The sequence below is a fragment of the Podarcis gaigeae genome (genome assembly GCF_964106915.1).
Source record: "Podarcis gaigeae genome assembly, chromosome: 7".
NCBI classification, from domain to species: Eukaryota; Metazoa; Chordata; class Lepidosauria; order Squamata; family Lacertidae; genus Podarcis; species Podarcis gaigeae.
The window spans coordinates 49,147,995-49,169,717 of record NC_139683.1 but is presented as its reverse complement, the minus strand read 5'-3'; the positions used below and the strand labels follow the sequence as shown (position 1 = coordinate 49,169,717).

Genomic DNA, 21,723 nt, shown 5'->3' with positions numbered 1-21,723 from the left:
TTTTCGTGTTCACCACCTCAAGACCTTGGTGGCAGGTAGTATAGAAATGTTCTTTAAAAATATAATAAACAAACTACAGCAATGTCTTTCCAGGTGTATTTGTGATTTTATAACTCCCACCCAATAGCAGAGCTCAATATAAGTTAAAGCCTCCAGAAAAAAATAGTTTCGAGGATGTGTGAACAGCCAGAGGCATCTTAAATATGGCACCTGCTTACATTTATGGGAAAGTTAATCCCACTGAGTACAATGAGACTTATTCCCAAATAAGTCTACATAAGACTGCAGCTTCATATCTCACAAATTGCATTGGATGTGCAGCTGTTTTATTTAAAAGGTGTAGAAGGAATGGTCACAAAAATGATTTGCATAGTTAATTCTTAAAGTTATATTGCCAGATTACTTAAAGACTGCTTACAAAAGTTTTCCTTTGATTTTATGCAAAATGGTGGAAGAACCAAACTTTTGCATAGGCTTGTAAATGATTTTCTATAGAGAAAAGAATGTCCATCAGGAAATATAAATGCTTTCTGTTCTGATCATCGTTCTCTTTTATTTTTGTCATCTAATAAAGGCAAAAAGGTGCAAAAATTAAGAATATTTATTAGTATCATTCATTATTGGTTAAATAAAAAATGATTGTTTTAGACACAAATCTTGTTTCTGATCATACAATTACAATATAGACACAACAATATTAAAAGATTATAACATCTCATACATAACCACCAATGGGTCCAGCCCATTGAAAGCCCTTGCATAAACAACATAGAGTGATAGTACTGAGTACAAAGCATTACACTGGAATTGATTGCTTTTCTGGGTTTAAACAAATAAGATGGAATAAGAAAAAGCATATGTCTACACAGAAATAGTGCTGTGAGCACAGAAGCACAATCACAATTGTGTGGATGGAATCAACTATATAAAATATTATTCACTTGTATTATATTCAAGCACACTAGATAAATCTGTTGCCATTTGAAGATTTGTTTCTTGTTCTGCAGCTTGCTGCCATTGGTCAACAGATACATGTGCACTATTATGCTATTTTAACACTTTAGACTGGCAGATATAAATCAAAAATCCTGGGGGAAAATGGAGACTGGACTCAGGGAAGTGCATCATAAGAGCCCAATTCACCTCCCCTCACATTCCTTTTGCTAGAAGTGGGGCAGCCCCTGTCATCTCTAAAAGAGTCCTAGTGGAGCGATTTGGCCTTTTGGGATGCATGCCATATCTTCAGTGCCCAATTCGTTCTCCGTTCATGATGTCTTTCTGAGGCAGTGGAATATAGGCCCCTGTGCCATTGAGATGATCTTTTCCAGAACACCATCAACCAGGATCAGCCAAAGTTGTTCCACCAAGCCAAGCAACTGTTTTCACTAAGAGGTAAATAAAATATGCCAACTTCTTGGTCAGCTAATATAGCTCTCTTGCTCCAGGTGGCATGAGGGATGCAGGAATGAAGTAAGTCCTACTGAGTTTAATGGGACCTTTTAAAAAATAAGTACGTTTCTGATTGTATACACTAGAAATGCAAACCAGAATTATCCAGTAGAAATAGCTACCAATATATATAGAATGATACATATGTTAATATACATATTGGCATTTTCTGCACAATGCTCTTGTCATAAGGAGACTTTTTAAAAGCGATCAACAAATGTTATATGGAATATGTTATCTATACAACTGTTCTTGGCTTACATCTGCTAATAAGGACCAGATATAAATCATAGCTACATTAACAATATGCTGCTGCCCCCATATCTGTCTGGAGGTGTTGGCAATTGCTTTAAGAAGTCATATGTATGAGTTCAAACCATTAAGTCCAAATCTTAATATCTGAGGGATTATGAAGCAAACAAACACAAAAGCAACATATAAATAGACAATTCATGGTTTTCTTTTCCTTCAAAAAGCAGTTCATTCATGTGATTCCAGAAACTTGTATTGATTCCAACTAAAGAATGACTCTCTTGAGCTGAAAACTCATGATATACTGGATTTGCAGATTATGCTATAGCTATGTTAGCACTTGTTCCAGTTAAAGTAGTCCAGATACACATGTCAGGCTAGCCGGTCAAGACGGGCATTTGGTACTGTAATCAGATGATGTTACCTACGGATACAAATATTTTCCAGCATTGCTCTCTGACCCAGCCAAGCACTTAGCCAAAGCTCTGGTCCACATCTGTGTAACATTCACAGTGTGGCATACGCTGGAGATTTTGCACTGCTGTTGAGCAAGAGTAGGAAGCAATAACCAATAGTCCACCAAGCAATTATCTCCTTTAACCAGCAGTCATGTAATGTGCCCTACTGCAGCCTGCATTGTGTCAACATTAGCAGTCACATTTCACCACCATCCTACATCCTAGAGGTTCTTACGTGCAGTTCAGCGGCATATTCCTTCCCAACGTCAGTGACAATATCATCATGACACCAAAATCACCATCACATTAGTCATGGGATCAAGTCACTTTTTGTCAGATGTTCTGCGACTCTATGGCCTTGCTGTAGGCCAGATATATTTGGAAATGCCTTCTAATCACCAGTAACCATAGAAACATCGGGACTGCAAAACCCAAAGTTCAAAATGTGGGGGTGGGGGAAACCATGTCACTCCCAATGTAACACCAGCTCTACTCCTATACCTGGTATAATCACCATGCCAACTTAGAGTTGTAGCTCCTGTTAAATTGGGACCTAGCATAATATCAATTACAATGGTCTATTTCAAATCCAAAGGAGGAAGGGGAGAATCTAAATACCAGACATTGTGCAAGCTGCATGCTATCTTATGAGGGAAAAATGGGAGAGGGAAACCTTTTCAAACAGCAGCTTATCAATAGTTGCAGTGTTGAATATACTTGAATGTAATTGCCACAGAATAAACACTACAGAAAACTGAAAACATGGCTGAAGTTCTGCATTCTGCTTGATATATAAATCCCTTTTATTTTAATGGACTTGAGCATAGAACCACTTTTCAGAATAGGAACAGATATTAGTTGTGAAAAGGTAAAAGTCACTCCTGTGCACAGCTAAAGCCACATCCTGTATAGCAGCACAAGTGATGCCCTACTTTTCTCTCATTTGTGATTCTGACCTTTCATTCTGAAACAAATGACATTTTACATTTTGTCCAAATGATCAAACCTAACAAAAGCCTGTTGAGACTGGTATTATGCTTCCATATACCTGCTTAATCTTGGAAGACCTTGTCAGTGTCTCCAGTTCTTCACAATTTCCTACCACACTGAATTTGTTAAATACATGAAGATAACCTCTTTTCTCTGCTCTACAGACTGTTACTATACTCTGAAGCTCACATTTTATCAAACAGGTCTACAGGAGATAATAAAGCAATTTCATTCCACAGAAATGATATACTTGAGACCAGGTCATGAGACATGAGGGTTTTGTGTATCAGCTTCCAGGGCCTAAGTAGAGAATGCTCATGCAAAACCACATAATTTCTCTTTTTTAAGCTGTGCTTCTGGTTTGGGCTACTATATAGCTATTCTGGAGTATATCGCTTCTGAGTACAGTGTATATCATTTTTGCTGGGCTCTGAAAGTTAGACTACTATGAAACAAATAATGGTGAACTATGCACTGACAAACACACATTTCTATAGTTCTGTAAAGTAATGGAGTTTCAGTTCAGTTGGCATGACAAAACAGTTTTGCAATAAAACAGTTTATCCATAAAACACATAAATGCAGCTACTCTATAACTTATGATGGGTTATACTTGCTTCTCCCAATCAACAATATTCTGCTCTCTTATTATAAATACATACATTATGCCATGTATATGCCATATACATTAATAGAAGACAGGTAAAGTGACTTAAAGGTAAAGGTAAAGGACCCCAGGATAGTTAAAATCCAGTCAAAGGCGTTTATGGGGTGTGGCACTCATATTGCATTCAGGCCTAGGGAGCTGGCGTTTGTCTACAGACAGCTTTCCCGGTCATGTGGGCAGCATGACTAAATGACTTCTGTCTCAATGGAACACTGTGATGGAAGCCAGAGCGCACAGAAATGCCATTTACCTTCCCACCACAGCGGTACCTATTTATCTGATTGCACTGGGATGCTTTCAAACTGAATAGCCATATACATTAATAGAAGACAGGTAAAGCAGCTTGTAATAATTTGGAATCATATCTGGAATGCTTTGTAGCATTTCCCCCCCTACTCCATCTTTTATAATATTTCATGCAAAACTGGAAGACATAATTTCATTTAAACTGTCACCATTGTATACCATATTTAATTTTTAAAGTAATTAAATGTGAAGTCATTCACGGTCTGCACTGTATTAGTGATGGGTTTTGCTTTGTCTCCATTTGCAGTATCATGTATGGACCCATTCTATTGTTTGTAGAATTGATTTAACATTTTTACAGTATGAGATCTAAGCAATTTCATGTTCACTTTTTGTTTTTGAAATACTATTCTATTCCCCTATGGAAAATGCTACTGTTCTCACAACTGAACTCTTCCGTCATCTTGCAAGCAGAAGCAGAACTGAGGTGGCAGAAACTATTCCAATTGCAGGGGTGGGGGGGATAGGGATTATATAGCTAACTTTGCACACGCAAAAGGTCATTCTGGTTTATCATAGGAAAAGGCACATTACCCAGAACTTTATGATTTTATAATTTGACAATTTTAGCTCCCAAAAGGGGCTTTCTTTAGCCACTGGTCATGTGGTTCACAACCTATTCAGGTAAGAATACCTATGTATGTGAGAAGAGAAGGAAAATATTACTTCTACTTATAAGCTGGGGATTTTCAGTTCCCCCATTTCTGTAGAAGCCCCAAAACATCACCAAAAAGCAAGAAGTACTCTGGAGTAGCATATCATGCAGCTCAATGGGCTTCTCATGGACTGCAAAATTGACTGGCTCCTCCCATGCCCACATGGAAGCATTTCCTTGTGACTTCAGTACATAAAATATGAACAAGCAACTTAATAGCAATGTATCAATTCAATAAACTTGCCCAAGCATTGAATCAGTATTGTGCGTTATCTCTTTATACAGTGTCTGAGGGCATGAAAATAACCTCTCCTAATGCTGTATTTGCAACCAAACTGCATTTATAAGCTGTTGTGGTACAATCTGTATCAATTCACTGCACAGAAAGTTATTCTTCAGCCTTCAACAGCTTCAAGGTAAATGCTAGAATAATGCAACTACCCTTTCTCAATTAACCACGAAGGGTGCATGTTGCAAAACCTATAGATATTTAAGACAATCAGCTGCACACTTCTTTTTTCAAACAGCAAAACACTGGCTTTTGAGCCTTACGTTGTGATGTAGCCATGCCACATTTCCCATGTCTGTGATCAACAAGGCCATGCATGGATTTTACTAATGTATTTAGGTTGCTTTCTTCTCACAGATCAACATTATTTACGTCAGTGCTACTTACTCCACTACTTTCAATAACTTGAAACAAAGACAGTAGCAAGACTGAAATGATTATGGCAACACACACATAAAATATGTGCTACTGTTCTTACCACTGTTTTTATGGACTGGAGTCCAGTGGTTGTTATTGATGCCACATAATTTGGCTACTTCCATCTGCCTATTTTCAGACATATCATTGGCATCAAATGCCAGTTCAGTATTTGTAAGGTGAAGTCCTTTAAAAGCTGATTTATACTTTCTTTGTGAAAAAGGGCAGATGTGAACAGAGCTGGGTTTGCTGCTGTCTTGCTGCCTTCAGTCCAGTAATTGAAACTGAAGGAGACAGAAGAAGTATTTAGTTCATTGTATCAAACTATGGAGCAGGGAAAGACACAACTACTGACAGATCTTCATAGCACTGCGTCGCCGCCAGATGGGCTTTAAATGAATTCAAGTATCTGGAGTGGAAGGCATGTTATCCTATTCATTTTTGGCTTCTGGAGCAGTGTCTGCTAATCATTTTTTACTATGGTAATTGGATGTTAAATGCAAATATTTTGAGTTTACAGTGCTACACCCTCTCTCGACTCCTTTAAGACTTCCTAATGTACTTTAAAGTGTCGAGTTTGCAATTACTGCTTTTACCTTTCAAGTATAAAGAAACTACAGCTTTAAGCTAAAAATTACCAGAATTTTATTATTTTAAAAAAATTACTATTATTTTTATCTATTTACTGTTCAAAGATAACTACCTAATTGGCACCCTTTTAAGTTATTGCTTTAGAAACAAAGTCACAGAAGCCAAATCTGGTAAGGAAAAAAGATTAAGAAGTACCGTACATATCCTTCACTTAGTTAAAATACCATAGTATGTATTTTCATAAAGGTCAAATCAGAATATTGTACTGAAAATGTAACATTTGCTCTTATCAACAAAATGCTTATTTAAAATACCCATTGGTTTAAACAGATTATTCCAATAATCTGAGTCAATATTTTAAACAGTTTATTGCTAAAATGAATTGTCCATTTTAATTGTGCAGATCCAAAACCTTTCTCCTACAATTCCAATGAAAGCACTGATATTATTGCTTTTAGACAAGATGTTCTGTCATTGAGTTTCTGAAGTCTGTAGCTCAATAAATAAGCAAATGATTTCTTTTCTTTTTTCAAGTAATGCAAACCAGGTTGAGTTGGTTTAACAACACCGCTTAGTTGTTTGTGCAGTCTGCTTTCCAAGTTTTATCGTCCCACTGTTGCCATTTTCATGAGTTTCCAAGGGTGGAATCTGTCGACCTAGACATGTTGAAAAACAAAACACATGCAAGTGTTCAAAGCCTGGCATGTTCTTTTAGGACCAAATTGGATTCAACACAAGGGATCTGTGAACAGGAAATTCCATGGTGCTTTGAAGCCGAGATAATCAGCTAATCGTAAGGGCACAAACAGAATTGCTGCTTTGAAGTCCCAACAATTAGTTGTTAATCAGGGCTTCAAAGCCCTGCACATGGGCCCTCTGTAAGCAACAACAAGCAGCTGATTATCAGTGCTTGCAAAGAGCCACTCAAGGTGCTATGCAAAGTGTTTTGCAATACTGCCACTCAGATGACTGGTGGTGCATAGCAACCCCTTTTTTGGGACAACTTAGTCTTTACCTGCTGACAGCATACAATATCACATTTAGGGCAGGTACTGTAGGTGTGGCTTAGACAAAACAGGGAGGCCTGGTGGGCCTAATTAGGACCAAGGATGAGAGGTTCTCCATCATGGACAGAATGTTTTTACACAAACATATGATTTAATATTACTTGTGGATTTTTAAAGAACTCCAGATCAATAATCTAAGTAACAATATATTGCCAGATTTTTTGCTTCATGTTCTAGGATTTTTTTATTGGTTTTATAGAAAAACTAAGGCAGTTGCCAATTCACTCATTCTCTGAAACATATGGCAATTTCAAGTTAAGGCACCCTTTGGAACGTCTGTATCATGTAAGATGCCCATCAAATTTGCAGATGACACCAAACTGGGAGGGGTAGCCCATGCTGCAGAAGGCAAAATCAGGATTCAATATGACATTAACAGTTGGAGAACTGGGTCAAAACTAACAAAATAAACATCAATATGGACAAATGTAAGATTCTACCCTTGCACAGGAAGGACCAGCTCCATGGGCAGAGGAGGGGGACCAAAATTATCAAGGGTCTAGAAGCCAAGCTTTATAAGGAATGGTTGAGGAAGTTTGGTATATTTAGCCTGGAAAAGATGAGACTGAGAGGAGATATGATAGCCATCTTCAAATATCTAAAGGGCTGTCATGTGGAAGATGGAATCTTGTTTTCTCCTTCTCTGGAGGCTAGGACCCAAAATAATGGAAGTTACAAGAAAGTAGAATCTGACTAATCAGGAAGAACTTTCTGACAGTAAGAGTGGAACTGTCTCCCTCAGGAGGTGATGGACTCTCCTTCTATGGAGGCTTTTAAGCAGAGGTTGGACAGTCATCTGTCATGTATGCTTTAGTTCAGATTCCTGCACTGCAGGAGGTTGGAATGATGGTCCTTGGGGTCTCTTCCAACTCTACAATTCTATGCTTCTATGTAAGCAGTAAAGATCTTAAACAATCTCTAATATTGTGCTTAATAATAATAATAATAATAATAAATTTATACCCCACCTATCTGACTGGGTTTCCCCAGCCACTCTGGGCGGCTTCCAACAAAGATTTTAGTGTATTTTTAAACATTACTCATTAAAAACTTCCCTAAACAGGGCTGCCTTCAGATGTCTCCTTGCACCCCCACTTTTTCTCGGTCTTTCAGTGGGAGGCAACACTGTGGTATGTTATACAGAATGTCATGGTCATAATTAACAATGCAACCCTGGGGCAATTATCTCTGAATGCTTGTATATTTAGACTTGAACCATAATCTTTGATGGCAGGCAATTTTATTTTATGTACATGCCACACTTCTTCTGAATTGCTCTGAGCAGGTTAGCATATGGTTCATAGGCGTTCTTTCATCCAAGCATCTTACAATACTAGACCTGCTTAGCTCTAGCAGTAGATCTGCATTATAGTCCTTGTTATACATTCTGGGCTCCAATTAAATTAAAGAGAACTGCATGCATTAACTGCATATGCCAGCCAAGGCTTTTAAATCAGCACCTCTCCTAGGCACTGATAGTTTAAGTGGCCTAAATTAAGAAGGGCCACAGCTCAATATCAATGTGCATGTTTTGCATGTACAGGATCCCAGCTGCAATTTGTAGCACAGGGTGGGGAGCCTTTTTCAACCAGAGGGCAGCATTCCCTGCTGGGCAGCTTTCCAAAGGTCACATCCCATAAACTGGGATTTTGTCAGTTGCACTGTTCAATGTTCATCAAATTCAATTAGACTTACTTCTGAGTAGGCATGGTTAGGATTGCACTGTAAGTCACTAACAGAGATTTTTATAATTGGGAGGCTCTTTCCCACTTAGAAATAAGTTCCTTTGGCAGTAGCTGAATTGCATAAATTATTCTAATGTACCATTTATTGTACAGCAAGGATTTGTTCAACTTTGGTTCCTATTTTGTGTTACATTTGGTTGGTTTCAAAGAAGCATGCTGTTAACATAGACAATAGTTTTAGGCATACTGTATAATTTAGCAATCCTATACATATCTACTTAGTAGTAAGATTTATTGAGTTTGATAGGGCTATATACTAGGCAAAAGTATATAGAACTGCAGCATTTATTTATGCTATAAAGTAGATATAAGTATTCTAACTAAATTAGCTAATTTGTATTCACTCCCTTGATGCATCAGCATACTATGAACCCATTAAATGAAATAAATGTAGTTATTGACAAGTATGGGACTGCATTCTTATGATTTATTAGATTTACGCTGCTTTACTTAAGTATTTAGGCTGCTTAATGATTAAAGATTTGGAGAGGCTTATTTACTACCCAAACACAAGTTACACAGACTGCTTGCTTCGAACCACTCATCTTCAAAAACCACTCAAATAGGTCATGTTCTGCACTATCAAGGAGATTTGGGGCTGAGTTTATCATAAATGAAGTTCAGGTCTAATCTTTCCATAATAAAGTACACTTCAAGCTGACAGATCAAATGTACTATATTGCACTGAAATCATAGATGAAATTAGGTGGTAGCCTCTTGTTCCGGGGGGGGGGGGAGAGAAAGAGTGGGCTAATATGTTCTTTTCATATATTATTGTCCTTACAAATCTGAGAGCTTTGATAGTCATATAGTGCTAAATTATCACATATTCTCAGTTTTGCTTCTCTTTGTTTAAACTTCTATTGTTTGTGAAGTCCACTTTTTATATGTCACCTTTTGTTTGCTATGGAAGCATAAACATGCAGCATATTGTCACAAACTTCTAAAGGAATTCTTCATAATCTGGGCAGAGGAGGTGGGCACATAATGGAAGGTATGCAAAGCAGCTGCTCTAATCGGTGCCAGAATTACTTTAGGATAAAATCCAAACAAAAACCACCTTCCCCTTATGGAATTCTATTTAAAACTATATTGAAATGTCTTTTATGGGAAGCTTTTCCAATGGGTAGCTGTTGCAGGGAGGGGAATACTGTACAGCGATGCTGCAGTCTTAAGACTGCAATTCCCATAATCAGGCCAAATTTAATGAATCACAGAGAGTTGTAATAGATAAGCAGATGAAATTATATTTTACTATGCAAGTCAGCAGCCACTCTTTAGAGAAGATAAGATGGCTCTGTTCTAAGTCAGCTTCTGAATGAGCTATACCCACTGACATATATTGATTGATAGTGTCTTCTTGTCAGACTTGTCCAATTTCAGACATCAGCATCTGCCACTGATTCTAGTGCCCCCTAGGAGACTAGCCATATCCCTTTTCACATTCTTTGCCAGTCAGTATAAGTCTCCTGGATGTCAGAGGTGTTTTCAATAGCAAAGATCAGGCTTCTAACATTTATGTTAGTGGCAGAGTATTCACGTGACTCAGCCCTCAAAAACCCTACTCAAAGTTTTGAGCAGATTTACCTTTCTAAAACCTGAGTAGAAGGCTCAAAAAAGGCTAGCCTTACAACTGCTCTCCTTTGAGAAGGAATCACCCATGTACCAGGAAACAATGTGCCATAGTGAGAGTAGTGGTGCACCACATGAGAGTACAAGGACAGCAAACAGCTACAGGTAAAGAGGTGAAACTATATGTTATGGAAGTGGAGAGGAAGTCTTTGTCCCCTTAATATAACCATCCCGGGTTCCTTTGGTGGAAGGGCACAATATAAATTCAATTAACAAGAGCTAGCCCTGAGTTGCTCAGTCACACCACTGCTTGTATCTAACCTGCTAGAGCTTATGTCCTAAACTGGCCGAAGCTTCCAGAAGAATAAGCTCCTTTTTGTCCTCCTTCCAAAGTATAAATGAATAGGAAAAAGGAGATAAAGGAGAACGAGAATTAGAAAAATCAATGTCATACCCGCTTGTGTGAGGGGTTGCTTATGCCTGGCAAATCATGCTAACTGGCTATCAAATTCTACCTGTCAGAGCCTGCTGTGTTAAGACAGGCCAAGCTAGTCTATGCAAAAATGGAGCAATCACCACAGCAACTATACAAATGTTTATGATAAATTTAAATAAAGATAACGTCCTAAGAAACAGCTAGCATGTTGCAATGGATTAAGAGTAGATGGGGAATCCAGCTTCAAATCCCTGCTCAGCTTTAAACTCACTGGGTGGCCTTGGCCAAGCAACTCTTTCTCAGCCTGTCCTATCTCCTAGGATTACTGTGAAGGTCCTTGAAGGAAATAGGAGATATAAATGTATCAAATATAATAATAAATAAGTAGCATATACTTCAGCCAAAGAAAAATGTAGGCAGCTATTTTTGGTTGCTATATCAGTGTCATTAAGGATTACAGCCATAAGGCTCCTCACACATATTGAATTATCTCTTCTCAGCAGCAGACTAAAAATAATGTAATATTGGTGGATTTATTTAGTTAGTGGTGGCACAGTTAGACATAAAACAGCAGCAGCTGCAAATCCTTCACAAGTCCCTTAGGTCTTTATCTGGAACGTCAGTTCTGTAATACTAAGGAAATATAGGGCTATAATATATATTCTCTTGACTATGCAGGTGTAGTTTTAATCAAGCAAATACTTTCAAAAATATTTCATATGTTACTAATGTCGATGGTAAATGTATATGATGCTCCTGTTATGAGTACTTATGCACTCATAAGTTCAAAGTTAAAAGTTCACCCATAAGTTCTGAACTTAAAAATGGAAAGTGTAATGCTGGTGGTCAACAAAAGAGGTTAAAAGGCTCTCTCATGGCGAATGTAAAAAAAAAAAAAAGGTAGTATAAACACTGACAACTGGGAAACACTGACCTGCGAGCACCCCAACTGGAGAACAGCCTTTACCAAAGGTGTCATGGGCTTTGAAGAACTCAGGACGAAAGGGAGAAACAACTCCTGCCCAGAAACGTATGTCCCCACTGTGGATCCAGAATTGGCCTCCACAGTCACTTACGGACTCACTGTTAAAACCGTGTTCATGGAAGACAATCTTACTCGGCTACAAGTGATTGCCAAAGAAGAAGACATGAACTCATATTTTCCAAAAGTTATCTAAACTTATATTCTCTGAAATGATTTTTACTTCTAAACAGCTGCTAACACCTTTATTGTTATTTCATAAAAACAGAAATGAGAAATGCAATGTTTTTCACAAGGCCTCCAGCTACTCATGCTTACTTATGGATAGCCTATGTCATGGATAGCTGAAGTCTTGACAATGCATTGAATGATTCAGTTATTTGACAGTGTCCCCACTCAACTTTTATTTTTATATGTTAATGATATAAGTATGTAACATTCTACAGGTTTTGTTGAAAATGATTGGTTATTTTACTACAAATCAATAAAATATTCTATACGTAAAAATAAATACTAAGCAACTTGAACTTGTTTTTTTTTACACACACAAATATTCTGACTTTACTTACTGATTCCTTGAAAGAGTTCTTCAATGTTAATTGCATGCTTGGCACTCGTTTCAACAACAATTGCACCTATAGACTCTCCATATTCTTTGGCATCTTTCATAGGTACCTCCCTAAAATTAAAAATTGAAATTAAACTGCTGTGCATCCAAAAACATAGAAAGTAGCTGCTCGAGTTAAAGTGTTCCTTTTCCTGCATTACTCTAGGAAAGGAAAACAGTTTCTACTCAGTGGAAAACACTTCTCCCCTCCTTGTGCTGCTCATTGCAAGCTTCCCCACATTCCTCCTTTAAGCCTCTGACTTCAGGAGTTTAAAGGAGCAGCATGAGGCTCCAGCAAAGAGAGCTCCCTTGCACTTGCCCAAGTCAGCTGCTTAAGGGATTTTGACAGATGGGTGGGGTAACCCACTTGGCAATCATGTGATAACATAATGACAGATGGGCAGTCTCACCTACCTGTCACATCTGGTCCATGGTGCTAAGAAGGTTCCCCACCCCTAACTTACAGGGATGGGCATAGCTTCCACAGGACACTCGGGTTCATCCACGCTTTTGCTTGCTCTACCACTCCCCCTCCTCTTGGCAAACCACATCTTTACAGCTGAATTGGAGCAAACATCAATTGGGTTTTTTCTCTGAATTGATTCATTCCCTCCCATTTAGAGCAAGTTTTCCAAGGGAATGGTAGGGCAAAGACAAAAGTGCTTAGACCCATGTCTGGAAAGCACAGCCACGGCTGGTTCTGGGGGTGGCATCCACCATCTCCCTGTGGGCCAGGGGAAGGGATGGTCACTCAGGCCCAGCCTCCTCTGGCATTGCCAGACCCACCATTTGGGGCAGGCCTTGTCCGCAAGGCCAAGCAGGGCAGCAGCACGGGGGATGGGCCCTACCTGTCCCATCATACAGTACTTCGGGTTACATATGCTTCAGGTTACAGACTCTGCTAACCCAGAAGTAGTACCTCGGGTTAAGAACTTTGCTTCTGGATGAGACCAGAAATCGTGCGGCGGCAGCACGAGGCCCCATTAGCTAAAGTGGTACCTCAGGTTAAGAACAGTTTCAGGTTAAGAATGGACCTCCAGAATGAATTAAGTTCTTAACCCGAGGTACTACTCTACTTAAGAGGACAATGATGTTTATTTTCAATAAACCATTACAATAAACTTGCACTAAACTTGCACTATTTATATCAGCCTTAACAAAATGGTATTTTCATCAAGTGAATAAACTGTGAAGAGGAATTCAATAGAATTTCTCTATGATACTGAGAAAAACCGTCTGATATCAAACACTTAGTATCTATCACCAAAAGGCTGATAAAAGGAAAACAGAAATCCAGATATGTTGTTTATTGGCTTGATATGACTTTGTGCCAGTGCAATCAAGCATATATGCCACTCAATATCACAGGGATATTGGGGGGGGGGGGGGGAGAGGCAAGAACAAGCAATTTGAAGACAAAAGGTCAATACTTTACCTAATATCAGAAAGATCACATTTGTTTCCAGCGATGGCCATTACAATGTTTTCAGGACCATGTTCCTTTAGTTCTTTTACCCATTTTTTCAGTGTATGAAATGAATCCTAAATTAAATACAAGAGCCTATCAACAGGAAGTTGCTAAATGCATCAATATACTGAACCCTGTAATGACATAAGGATACCAAAGTACTAGATAATATATTATCAGTGCCCTTAACAAATATAAACTTTAACTTGCATCTGATGTTAACCTATAACTAACTAAACCAGCTTTTGAGAGAACAGAATGTCCAATTGTGGCTTCTCACACAAAACTGCTCACACCTAATTATAGAAGTACCTATTTGTGGCAGCAGTTATAAAGGACACAAGCATGGTTAATTCAGTAAGGTAAAGGTAAAGGTAAAGGTACCCCTGCCCGTACGGGCCAGTCTTGACAGACTCTGGGGTTGTGCGCCCATCTCACTCAAGAGGCCAGGGGCCAGCGTTGTCCGGAGACACTTCCGGGTCACGTGGCCAGCGTGACATCGCTGCTCTGGCGAGCCAGCACAGCACACGGAAACGCCGTTTACCTTCCCGCTGGTAAGCGGTCCCTATTTATCTACTTGCACCTGGAGGTGCTTTCGAACTGCTAGGTTGGCAGGCGCTGGGACCGAGCAGCGGGAGCGCACCCCGCCGCAGGGATTCAAACCTCCGACCTTTCGATCGGCAAGTCCTAGGCGCTGAGGCTTTAACCCACAGCGCCACCTGCGTCCTGGTTAATTCAGTAATCTCCCTTTAAAAGACACATGGAAACTGCATATAGGGGGGGAAATTAAGTCCCTGCTTTGGTGAATTTTAAAGGACTGGTATCGCATCATTCAGAACTGTTGTGGCATTGGTATACAGTGGTACCTCAGGTTAAGTACTTAATTCATTCCCGAGGTCCGTTCTTAACCTGAAACCGTTCTTAACCTGAAGCACCACTTTAGCTAATGGGGCCTCCTGCTGCCACTGTGCCGCCGGAGCACGATTTCTGCTCTCTTCCTGAAGCAAAGTTCTTAACCTGAAGCACTATTTTTCGGTTAGTGGAGTCTGTAACCTGAAGCGTATGTAACCTGAAGCATATGTAACCCGAGGTACCACTGTATTTGATACTTAAGTACCAAGTGTTATCTGAGGGGGAACTATTTATGGAATACAGTGGTCCCTTGGGTTACAGAAGCAAACTCTGCTAACCCAGAAATAGTACCTCGGGTTAAGAACTTTGCTTCAGGATGGGAACAGAAATCGTACGGTGGCAGCGCGGCAGCAGCGGAAGGTCCCATTAGCTAAAGTGGTACTTCAGGTTAAGAACAGTTTCAGGTTAAGAATGGACCTCCAGAATGAATTAAGTTCTTAACCCGAGGTACCACTGTACAGAGTTTCCACCTCCTAATTCCACATGCAAAATATAACCCACATCAGGCCAAATATGAAATCAATAACAAGCAAATATAGGATATTTAAAATTAAATATCCAATAATTTAAACTTTAATTAAAAAAAATTTTAAAAATGGGTGCTCTTATATTTCTGTGCTGCACACAAATACTTGCTTCTTTGGCAATATCATTGTTTTCATTTTTTTCTCCTGAGAATTCCTTGCTATTAGTACCATTTAATCCTTCTTTATAAAACGATTCATTTTAATTTTCAAACATATTTTGATCATAGTCTACAGCTCTATGACTAATTCTGTTTGCCCAGGAGGCCTTTGGAAGCTTGCGAAGATGCAAAACCAGTCTGCGTCAAAATGATTCAAAACCATGTGGAATTGGGGGTTACGTATTTTAGTGGACGCATAAAGTTCTTGGCCTTTTAAACAACCTGATAAAGGTTCTGGGTATGCATGACTCTTCCCCCATGGAGAGAAATAAATTATCTACCATACAATTTATTTGAATGCAATATCTTTGGTGTCATGTTCTACCCTTTCCAAGGATGAAAAAGCAGAGCAATATATGAAGACACCTAAACATATTCCAAGACAATTATGCCCACTCATATCACAAAGAACTCATAACCCACCTACTCTTAGCAACCAGAAACATCATAACCAGACACTGGAGAGACCTGTCAAGAGTAAGCATGGACCAATGGTGCCAAATAGTATGGGAAACAGCCCTACCAGAAAAATTAACCAATAAACTGAAACTGACACGGGGACAAATAGAAGACGATACCTTCACCCCGGTATAGTTCCCCTTCATCACATACACAGCCCAACAAGAAAAAGACAAGAACCCACCAACAGCATATGAATCAATATGGCTAACCTGATTCAAAAACACCCACCCACCCCACTCACATACGAAAACAAAGTTCAACACAGCCAATCACAAACAAGCATCTGCACCCTAGGCCAACCACAATTTCTCTCACCCCCAAAGGAACATAAGCGCATAGCAAAGAGAACCTGCACAAAGAATGCTGACACAAAAACCCACACATACATTAAGCAAAATAGAAATATCACTTCCAGACCCCACCCCCACCCACCATGGCCCCCTCCACCTCTTTCCCCCTTTTTTCTTCCTAATGTAACCCTAATGTCTCAACAAATGAAACTGACCTATGGAAAATGTAACTTGAAAAAAGGGACATTGAGCATACCTTTGTAAACGAATAAAACTTTAATAAAGTAATATATATATATATATATAGAGAGAGACTCTGTTATTGAAAATCATGGTACCACCTGCATTAGATGTTACTTACTCCTCAGAGTAAGAAAGTAGGAGAACAGCAAAACAAGAGAGCTTGGGATTTGTCATTTCTGCTAATAAATGTCTAACAAGTCAATTTATACACCCCTAAGGTACCATATTAGATTATGGCCTTTGTAATCACCGTTGTTTAGTTTAAAGGTAAATATCCATTTAGTATGAAATTAATGGGATTTTTTATTTGCATTGAGTGCGTTATCTTTCCTCCATAGTTCCCCAACACTTCATTCAAGTTCACTACCACTACGCAGGAAGGTGTTAGCCCTTGATAAATAATTTTGCTAATATACCAATTAATTGTGCCAACACTTCTGAGCTAAAATCAAATATGTAATTCAATTTGCTAAATATGTAAACTGCAGGCAAGCTATTATATTCACTCATTAATGCCTTTCCTGTCACACAGCACTAGCAGATGGGTTTCTTACTAAAATACAAATACATAATTTGGCCTTGAAAATGTGCAGCTTTCCATTTGGATGTTGTAGCAGAGAACGTCCTGACCACACTGACTTCCCAATTTCAGTAATCTGTCAAAAACCAAAGACTTGTTGTTATGTAATTTTAATTTCAGCTATAAATATGGAGCCAATTTTGTTATTACTTCATTTACTTAGCTGAACTGTTTTGGAACAGTTTAAAAATATCCGAGCAAATACAAATTGCACATAATAAAATGTATATATTTCTGTATTTTTAGAAAATATGCCATCTTTTTAGGTACTAATTTTCCTATACCAATGCAGGTATGGAAATGTCATGGTTGCTTAGTGTGAGGAGTAAGCCCCACTGAATACACCAGCCTTCTCTAGCCTGATGCCCTCCAGCTGTTTAGAGCTACATGTCTGCTTACCTTACTTGTGGATGTGGAGGTGTTGCAGGCCGGCCACCACTTCCCCCTACGCAATACAATGTGGCAGTGCTCTTAATGGAGGTTTCCTGACCGTGGTGGGGTTGGGGAGCCAAAATGGTCTTCCTCACCAGCTGGGAGGCTTGCCAGCCAAATTGGCCAATGGCTAGCAGGCCAAGAGAGAGGCTTTCTCCAGAGGGCAGGCTCAACTGAGCCAGCAGGCTTCACTTGGGTCTGCTCCTGACTATTTAAAGAGATCCACACACAGTTCCTTGTTGGATCCCACGCCCACCCTTCCCTTGTTTTAGTCTACTGTTGTTTATCTAATTTACCTTGCTATGGACATCATTGGTTGCCGTATTCAAGGTTGGGTGGGGATTTTCCTTGAAACAAATTGGCTCAGTCTGAAGGTTATGCCTACCTCATAGCCATTGTCACAACTTTGGTGGTTTGACATTGTGGTGGCCTTAGTCTTGGTTGGAGGGAAGGTTGTAGGCCTTGGCCTGCCCCTCCAAGAAAAGCGGGTATCCTGGTAAAGGGATCTGGTTCTGTCTAGATGCTCAGGCAGGGGCAAGGGCGACAGCACCCCTTAAGATGGCGATCCCATGGGGACAATCCTATTTGATGTAAGTCATAGGTCCTCTCTGCCTCAGGGCTGACCCCTTTGGTAATACTGCCAGCACATGGGCTGGTAGTTATACCCAATACCTATGTCAAACCTCTTACATCTGTAATCTATAAAGTTGTGGCCTTATTTCACCCAGAAGTATTTTGTCTTGTTTGGTTCTTAATTATAAATTTGGGGTGTTGGAGGGCTGTAGAGCCTAGGCACACAAGTACCATTCCCAACCACTGGCAATGCTGGCTGAGGCTGATGGAAACTGTAGTTCAAAACACCTGGAAGTCACATCCAGAATGCAGGAATACATTGACTAACTAAGGCAGTGATGGCCAAACTTGGTCCTCTAGCTGTTTTGGGACTACAATTCCCATCATTCCTGGTTCTGTTAGCTAGGCATGATGGGAGTTGTAGTCCCAAAACAGCTGGAGGGCCAAGTTTGGCCATCACTGAACTAAGGGAAATACTACCAACTTGCAAGACTAAGCGAACACAGTATAATATTAGCAGAAGGCACAGGGAACACTCACACTATGACCACTTGAAAGTGAATTGATGAGTAACCTACATACCAGTGATGGAACCAGAGGCGGGTTTAGGGCAGCGCAACCAGTTCCGCTACACTGGGCGCTGAGCCCAGGAGGTGCCACAGGGTATCACAACTATGAGATAGTGAATTGAGCAGAATATAATGTGGGCGGGGGGGGGGTGCGCCAAATTTTGGCCTCACACCACTGAAATCTGAAGGACCAAGGTCCGTCCGTGATGGAACAACTGAGATTTGAAAGCTTACCTGCTTGGTGATATCATATACTATAACAGCTGCTGCTGACCCACGGTAATACATTGGTGCCAATGAATGGAACTATTAAAAAATGAACACAGAAACAGAAGAAAAAAATAGTTAAAGTTCTTGCATTTTTGTAAGTCAACAAAAGACACTATGATTGCTCTAGCTTCTTTAATCAGTATGCCTTGTGACTCACTGTTGCATTAATGTGTTGTTATTAAAATCACATTAAAATACAGTGTTTTAAATCTACTAAACTAGAATAATGAATGCACATACTCTGGTACAGGCCAACTAAAGTTAAAAAACTACAGGAACTTTCTGTACCAGGTCAACTCCAGTTTGCTCAAGTGGCAAGAAACAATAAGCCAGTGACTTGTTCCAGAAGCTAGGGAAGAGCATTCATGTCTGGATCCTGACAAGAACCAGCATAAATCAGTCAAATGAGTGGCCAGGTGGCTCACCATCTTCTCCAGTCCATGACTGCTATCTATCAATCTGCAGCAGAGCCTGCTCCTGGTATCTTCATGACTATGAGACTGGGATGGGAAGGGTGAAGTGTATTGACTCTCTGGCTTGCAGAGTGAGCTGTTTTATATTGAAGGAGTTTTACATCCTGTCTGCGTGGCCTTCTCTTCATAAAACATTTTGTCCCCTCCAGATTGTCTTCCTTCCTCTCCCATTAGCAGATACCTAGAACAACAGCACTAGAAGGGGCAACTGGATTCTTGCCCTGAAGCTCTAGCAGACACCGAATTAATTTTCTAGCTGTTTGGAGCAAGCTAAAGAATTCCATTCCAACATCACGGGCTCAGGTAGGCAAGGAACTGGAACAGGGCAGGAAGAATATTTGGAGCTTTGTTTTTTTTAATTCCTTTTCTTACTTTGATGTCTGAGCAAACATTAAAATTAAGTCTTCCAACTTTGGGTGATTAGTTTCAAGTTTGCAAAATAAATGTAGCTAATTTTCTGGAATGCTAGGCATCTGAGATTTAATCCAGCAGGAATGCATATGATTTCATGTGACTTCTCATTAGAAACTCTCCTTTGAAAGAAAAAAAAATACTGTATTTCCTCACAATGGCTGTTTTATTAACACAGTAATATCTGGCACCCTGTGGATAATGAAAAACATGTATTAAGGCATATGCTTTTCAAAAGCATGGCTGTTTTCACAGCATGCCTTTGAAGAATTATACACCCTATGAAAAAAGAATTCAGATTTTTGCTCTGTTGGCTTTACAATTATAAAAGAATATGGAAGATTGAATAAAAACGTTCCTCTTCTTTTTTAAATCCATGAAAACTGTGTATTACTTTTCTCCGAAACCCTTAGTCCAGTAGCATATAGGTACTAGAAATCCATAATACTTCCCTGAGCCCAGGACAAGTCTTATTACAGGCCTATTATAAACTCTGAGGATACACTAGTTGAAACCAAGTCAAGAATTCTGTTTTTCTCAACAAGAATAGAATAGCATTGGCTTCACTCAGGTATATTCCAAAGCAGCCAAAAATATTAATTCTTCAGTTGCGCAACAATGATGATGCAGCAGGTATTATCAAGTACAGGCCACTGAAATGGCCCATGACATCCAAATAATATCAGTCTCCCAGTTGACAAAGGTCAGCTGCTAGCCTTTCACAAGGTCTACTAGGCAGTGATTAAAGTTCCTTCTGTTGTGCTGATCTATTTCTTCTGCAGTAGTTACAGGGTAAGATTTGCTCAAACCATCTGGTTAGACCATTAGGTCTGGAATAAGTCTTCCAATTCACCCATTTGTTCATGGTCAGCAAAGTTCTTTCTAGTCATCTCCGAAGCAATGGAATGCTGATCCAATATAGTATAAGGTTTCTCAAAGTTCTTGATCTCCATGATTAGCCATTTGGAATTAAATAAGGCATTTCTGGATGCCAGTGGTGAAGTGTGCATAGGATCTCTTTTTACTAGACCAGTCTTGAAACTTTCCTTCAGTTTCTCCCATGTTGTCAATAGTACCATTCTGGCTACTACTCCATGACTGAGGCGATAATCCAGGTATAACGTAGCAAGGCATTCACCAGGGTGATTAACCTGTGGCTTTCCAGCTGTTGTTGGACTACAATGTCCATTGTATTGGCAATACTGGCTGGGTCTAATAGAAGCTGAGCATTTGAGGTGAAACAGGTTAGCCAATCCTGAAAAGTACAGTGAACACAAACTGCTCCTCTTTGTAGCTTGTTTGTGTGGTACAACATTCAATGGAGTGGAGGAGAGCCTCTGGTCTATATGAATTGGTTTCTGCCTTATGCAGGTTTAGATAGGGGACTGTTATTGAATCCTTTACAGGTCTCCTCTGAAAGAAGTGTGGCATTGGCTCCTCAAGCTACATTAAAATTAATGTTGTTTCACAAATAGTTAAGTTTATTCTCCAGGGAAGATCATCGTCTTTACAAAATGGGCAGCCTAAGAAAAAATGGTCTGCTTCTTGTTCCATCTGGGTATAAAATATGATAGCAAAAATGTACACTTCCTGCACTGTGCTCCTATAGCTGGATGAAATCCTCTAATGTTGTAAACGTTTCCACAGTCTGTAGTCTGAACTGGTAGGGCTTTTTGCCGCAGAATCCTTTTCAAATGTCTGGACTGCTTGTTTCTTTTGTACACTTTTGGAAAGTATTTTTTAAAATGGCTGCAGCTGCTGCTGGCATAGTAAAGGTTGCCTCCTCCAAGTCACCCCAAAGTTTTCTTTGTTCCCTATTATGCATTTTGATCAACTTTGATTGCTTTGCCATCCCTTTTTATTTGAGAAGTA

At 39.5% G+C, this 21,723-nt stretch overlaps 1 protein-coding gene across 2 annotated transcripts in view; it reads right to left on the bottom strand.

The window, feature by feature from the left end:
• Positions 1 to 583: 583 nt before the first annotated feature.
• RAB31 (RAB31, member RAS oncogene family) overlaps positions 584 to 21,723 on the bottom strand; it is a 41,247-nt gene continuing 20,107 nt past the window's right edge. For both annotated transcript variants that reach the window (XM_083746820.1, XM_083746821.1), the window contains exons 4-7: positions 18,932 to 19,003; positions 13,919 to 14,025; positions 12,446 to 12,555; positions 584 to 6,730 (exon numbers count right to left, since the gene is read on the bottom strand). In XM_083746820.1, the coding sequence (XP_083602946.1) occupies positions 6,633 to 6,730; positions 12,446 to 12,555; positions 13,919 to 14,025; positions 18,932 to 19,003 (387 nt within the window). In that variant the 3' untranslated portion in view covers positions 584 to 6,632. The remainder of the gene's footprint in view (positions 6,731 to 12,445; positions 12,556 to 13,918; positions 14,026 to 18,931; positions 19,004 to 21,723) is intronic.